Source organism: Oryzias melastigma, unplaced genomic scaffold, assembly GCF_002922805.2.
Source record: "Oryzias melastigma strain HK-1 unplaced genomic scaffold, ASM292280v2 sc00421, whole genome shotgun sequence".
Lineage (NCBI taxonomy): Eukaryota > Metazoa > Chordata > Actinopteri > Beloniformes > Adrianichthyidae > Oryzias > Oryzias melastigma.
Window position 1 is genome coordinate 35511 of NW_023417017.1, and position 5577 is coordinate 41087.

The window sequence follows — 5577 nt, forward strand, 5'->3', positions numbered from 1 at the left end:
GGATTTTTGTCTCTGAGGCATCGTTTATTCTGCTTTTTCAAAATCTTTTAGAGCCATGGTCGCACCTCCAGAATGGTGGACTGGGGGTTCCCCACCTCATGCCCAGTCCACCCATCTTATTTCACATGACCAAATCATTTGTTTTTTCTTATATAGTGGGGTCAGTTGACAAGAGAAGAGAGCAGATGGATGTTTTTCCTTTTTTTTGCCACTGATGAGCCCTTCATGTTTTAGTCTCTTTTTCTCTCCGTCTATAAGAATGATCTTCCTGTATTTGCTTGAATTATATCTACAGTCAAAATATTTTTTTGATAGGCGTCGGTGGATGGATGGCTCAGTTGGCTGCATGCAGGACTCATTTCCACATGATGATCTGAATCCAGTCTGGGTCTCTCTGCGCCGGTTCACAGCCCGAATAAAATACAGGATTGTTTCAGGAAAGGAGATTATCTGCAAATGTGCAGATCAGTGAAAGCTGATTCGCTGAGAGGATATGCTGAAAGGTGACCATGGTCGTTTTCGTAGATGTCGTGAAAGTAAAAAAAAAAAATCACAATTCTCATTTTCATTGATATGATCTGTACAAATCCAACTTTTCCTCTTTGCACGTTGTCATGATTTTAACTAAACATTACTGTACAGAGCTTGTTCATTTCCAGAGAAATCCTCTAAAAATTGTGTTCTGTCTCTTTCAGCAGATTGTTCATCTTTCTCAGATTTGATCTTCTTCCATGTGAAATAGACGCCGATTCCAACAAATGAAACAACAGAAAACAGAAACATCAGGCTGCATCTCAGCATGGACCAATCTGTGTGAAGTAGAGAAAAAAAGCAACACATTAGTAGATCCACAAACAAGAAAAATAATATAAATTATGAGACTCTACTTTTAGTATATTGAGGAAGTTTTGTGTACAATAAACTAAATACAAACCAAAGTAAAAATCTTTGAATGCTTCATAAACTGTTTTACTTCTCTGATCCATGTTTACTCCTTTAAGATATAACACATCCTAATCTTATTGGAAAAAGTCTTAGATCTTTTATGCAAAAATACATTAACTCATCGTAAATATTTAACCGTCTGGTCCGAATTTCTGTCATCTTTCTGTGTCTGTCAGTGTGAATATATATTCACCGCTATCTATTTGACTCGGGTTTTTCAATCATAAATGTTCTATTATTTGAAAAAACGAAGATCTGTTCTCTAATATATTAAAAATGTATTTGATTCCCTTTTCCTTTCAGAATAAACATGTCATCTTTTTTCCATTCATATACGTCTGTCTGTGAGGTGTCGTTCATCAGCTGTATGAACACAGTTCCACCATCAGCTCCATAACACTGAGCTTTATCCTGTCTTGGATCACAGAACATTTCTATACCTGAAACAAAAAACATCTTTAATCATTTTATATATTTTTTTAAGTTCAGAACTTCTTGTTTTAGGATATTTAGGAAGATTGAGTTCATGTGTGCCGTAAATTAATTGAAAACTACATTAATTCATAACAAAGTAGAAAAAAACATTTATTCTGTTAAGATAAAAAAAATGTTACCCAAGTTTTACATTCATGCTGCATTTTTGTCCACAAACGTATAAGAATATAATTTGCAGATCCTGCTGTGTTTGAATTTACTTAATGGTTAACAAATATATGATGGATGGAGGTTGTTAGTGACCCTGACTTCTTACCCACAGTGCTTTGTGTCTCTGTTGGTGAGACTATTGTTGGTTCAACACACTGAGTGTTATTTTCCAGAAACACCCACTTTGATATCTTTCTCCCATTGATGATGGAATTTATGTAAATGAAACCTGTGACAAAATAAAGTTTATGATGGACAAATCTTGACGCTCAGAAGTTTATTTTGTTTCTAACTCACCACAGGTACAGATGTTTGTCTCATTAGAAGCAGAACTGGCGTTATTTGAGACAGAACAGACCAGACGTCCAGAGACGTGTTGTTTCAAAGTGATGATGTTTGTCTGCTTGTTTCCAGAAAGCAGCTCAGCTTCTGTCAGTGACTTTCCATTCAGAGTCCACCTGTACTGAGGACTGTCCCCTCCCTCAGAGGAGCAGGACACCTTCATCTCTCCCTGAGACAAACACTCAGAGACCAGAGAGACGGAGGACACAGGAGCTGAGAAGAACACACACCTTTATTTAGGATCTTTATGATGAAGAGAGTAAATGTTAAATAACAAAACACACAAAGTAATGCCTGAACTATTTCTAACCATATGCATAATTACTTTATAATATTTTTTCCAATAAATATGATGTTAAATCAAGTGCATTCCCGTATGTTGCAAATGACCAACATCTGACATGAATTGGTTAAAACACATTGTGCACATCATCAACGACTATGATGAAAAAACTATAGTGTNAGGACAAGAAGCACAAACTTGGACACATATTGTGGAGATTTTGTTTGATAATTTTATAATTTTCTGTTAAAATATCAGCTGATAAAAACATATTTACCTTGAACTGATAACTGAAGAGAGTGGTTTGCTGTCTGTGTTCCATTTGTATCAAACGTTGTAAGACTATATTCATCATTGTCATTCTTGGTCAGATTGTTGATCCAAAATGTCCCATTAGAGGGAATAAATGAATATCTGTTGTTCATCATAGTATCAGGTTTTTTATCTTTTCCTCCTAACATTACAACAGTTTTGTTCTTGTACAAGTAATATCTATGTATTTCTGTGAAGTCGTCCATCAGCTGGATAGAAACAGATCCTCCCAAAGCTCCATAACACTGAGCTCCATTCTGTCTGCCATCACAGTGGGTCACCACACCTGCAAGTTTTTAATTTTAGGAAAGAAAAATCAAAAAATATTTAGTGGACATACATTTTGTCAACATTATTCAAGTTAGAAATAACTGTTATAATGTTATAAGAGATAACATCAGGGCATTAATACAATAAAATAAAAGGATCTGGATGGCCGGATATAATTACACAGAGGACCAGATCCGGCCCCCGGGCCTTGACTTTGACACATGTGCTTTAGAGTTACCAATTGACCCATGAAGCTTGCTTTGGGGCTTTAGGAGAAGCCACAGAGCCTGGAGAGAAAGTCCATGCATGCACATGGAGAACATGCAATCTCCACACAGGGGTTAGCGCTCTTGCTGTAAGACAAGAGCGCTAACCCCTGCACCACCATGCAGCCCCTCAAATAAAGCAAGCATATCAAACTGTAACAGTTTTATTTATCTGTTTCTGGATTAATAAATTGATTTCAGTTTATCGGCTTTTAGTATTTGGTCAGTTGAGTCCTAAGACAAAACTGCAATACTTTTTTCTAAATATGATCAATAAAAAAATCACACACAAATTTAAATGTAAGCAATAAAGAAAGAATAGATGAATAAAGAACAGCAGATAAGACTGAGATGTTCAACTCACCATCAGTGACTGAGAACAGCATCAGGAATAGTCCGATCACAGCTGTCATTTCTGCACAGTTCAGTCTCAGTCTATTCCCTCAAACTTTTACCAGACTGTACCTGAAACCAAAAACATGTTTGAGCAACTTGCACAGTATTCTTTGAGTGTTGCTGTTCGACAAAAGGGTGTGAACTCTTTGACGACACAGAGTTTTGCTTTTCTAACTTTAGACTCTCAGGAAGAAAGGACATGATCTTAGTTTTTGCTTCCACTTTTAATCATCTTATTTAGAAAAAACAAAAAACAACGAACTAAAAGGCACATTGTTTTAATCAAGCACACTTTGATCAAAGAAGATAAAATCTATAATTCAAGAAGAAATGCAAACATGCCAGAGGAAATCACACACTAACTAGGATGAAGATTTCACACAATTTTTTAAAGTCATATCAATATAGTGTTTTATATTTTTCTGTTTACATGGATTGGACAAAAGGTCACAGAATGTTTGCTAAAAAAAAGTACATTTTAAAAAAAAGGAAAGTACGCTTAAGATCAACATTGAGACGCATCAGTTGGACTAAACTAGTCAATTGGAGAAATTGATGCAATACTTTTCCAAATATATATATATATATATTGATGCTTTTTTATATTTAAGTAACATATATGAGGAATAAATTAAGTCATTATTTTCTTTTTTTTTGTTGTTCTTCCTGTTTTATGATCACATGTTCAAACAATGATTAAATGTTTCATATTGCATACTGCTGAGACACATCTAAAAACAAGAACTTATTTTTTATTTCCTTTAAGTTATCAGTTTGGTGCAAAGGAGATAAAAACCCTCGAAACCAGAAAAGATGAAGCTTCAAAGCATTTTCAGCATTTAGATCATAGAACTGTCTTAAATGTCTTATTTTATAGTTATCCCTTTAAATTTTATTTGAGTGAGTTTGTCTGTGAATGAAAGCGTTCTTATAATTGTCATCCTCATCAAAAGCAGCTTTCCTTTTCTGCAAGAGTCTGGTGACTCATGACCCTAAAAGGATTAACCTGCTATGGAAAATAGATGGACAGCAGTTTTTCAGTTTTTGAGCTTAAGTTAAAGAAATAAAAAATAACATACTAGTTCTGCCAGATAACACTTAAAACAACGGCTCACATTAACTGCAGCAACAGCTAAACCACATTCTCCATTTTTCTATGGCAGTTAGTTTCACCAAAAGTGTGAATATGTATTTGCAGCAGAGGATTAAAAAAACTTGTCACTTCTGTCAATGGTGTTATTAGACTGCGAAGAGATAAAAAAAATTGAAATCAGTGACCCATCAGAGCTCTAACAGAAAGAAGGAAGTCCACCACTCACTCCTGACCTGATGGTGTTGTGACAGACTCCAGCTAGGCCCCACACTACGGAACTGGGTGCTGGATTCCTGACCAATAGATTGCAGACTGTCAGGATCCACAATACTCTCTCCTCTTCCATCACTCTCAGCACAGGCACACCCCAAGGCTGAGTGCTGAGCCCCCTCCTATTCACTCTGCTGACGTACGACTGCTCGGCGAGAAACCCCAGCTGCCATATGGTCAAATTTGCAGATGACACAGCAGTAGTAAGATGGATTACTTCAATGATGAGTCAAAGAACAGAGGAAGTGGAAATTTTGATGCAGTGGTCCAGAGAACCACTCCTGTCAGCTAAGAACAGGAAACTGAGGCTACAATTCACACAGACTCACCGAAACTGGACATAGTCTGGTAGGATGATTCTTAATTTCTGCAGTAACAGTTGGATGGTAAGGTCAGAGTTTGGCATCAATAACATAAAAGCATGGATCCATTAACATTTATGTCTTTTTTAAAAACAATCTGCAGTGAGCCTTTTCACCAGTGCTGTGGGGGTGGAAGTATGAACACTTTGACCACAGAGGTTCATTCTATTAATCTTTTATACTGACAGGAACAAAGGAAGTGACACATAGTTTTGTTTGTACTTCTGTTTTACTCAGAAAGAAACAACCATCCTGTTTAAAATAAGCACAGTTTGATCAAAGAAGAAAATAGAATTTATGACTTCCCCTAACATACAAACATGTCAGGAGAAAATAATGCAAATAAAGTGACTTGGATGAGGATTTCACATTTTCATTTAATATTCAGAATAA

The 5577-nt window shown here is 36.0% G+C and overlaps 1 protein-coding gene across 1 annotated transcript; it reads right to left on the reverse strand.

Moving 5' to 3' along the window:
• Positions 1-35: 35 nt before the first annotated feature.
• LOC112140196 lies at positions 36-3476 on the reverse strand. Its single transcript, XM_036211050.1, has 5 exons — positions 3428-3476; positions 2493-2813; positions 1888-2145; positions 1697-1819; positions 36-809 (listed from the first exon to the last, which is right to left on the reverse strand). Exons 1-5 carry the CDS (start codon positions 3474-3476, stop codon positions 625-627), a joined length of 936 nt encoding a protein of 311 aa, XP_036066943.1. The 3' UTR covers positions 36-624.
• Positions 3477-5577: the final 2101 nt, after the last annotated feature.

Coding starts and splice junctions, on each gene's coding strand:
- LOC112140196 (XM_036211050.1), bottom strand. CDS start 3,476: ATGACAGCTGTGATCGGACTATTCCTGATGCTGTTCTCAGTCACTGAT. Junction 1,820..1,887: donor GACAAACATCTGTACCTGTG/GTGAGTTAGAAA, acceptor ATTTTGTCACAG/GTTTCATTTACATAAATTCC. Junction 810..1,696: donor AGAGACACAAAGCACTGTGG/GTAAGAAGTCAG, acceptor TACTTCACACAG/ATTGGTCCATGCTGAGATGC.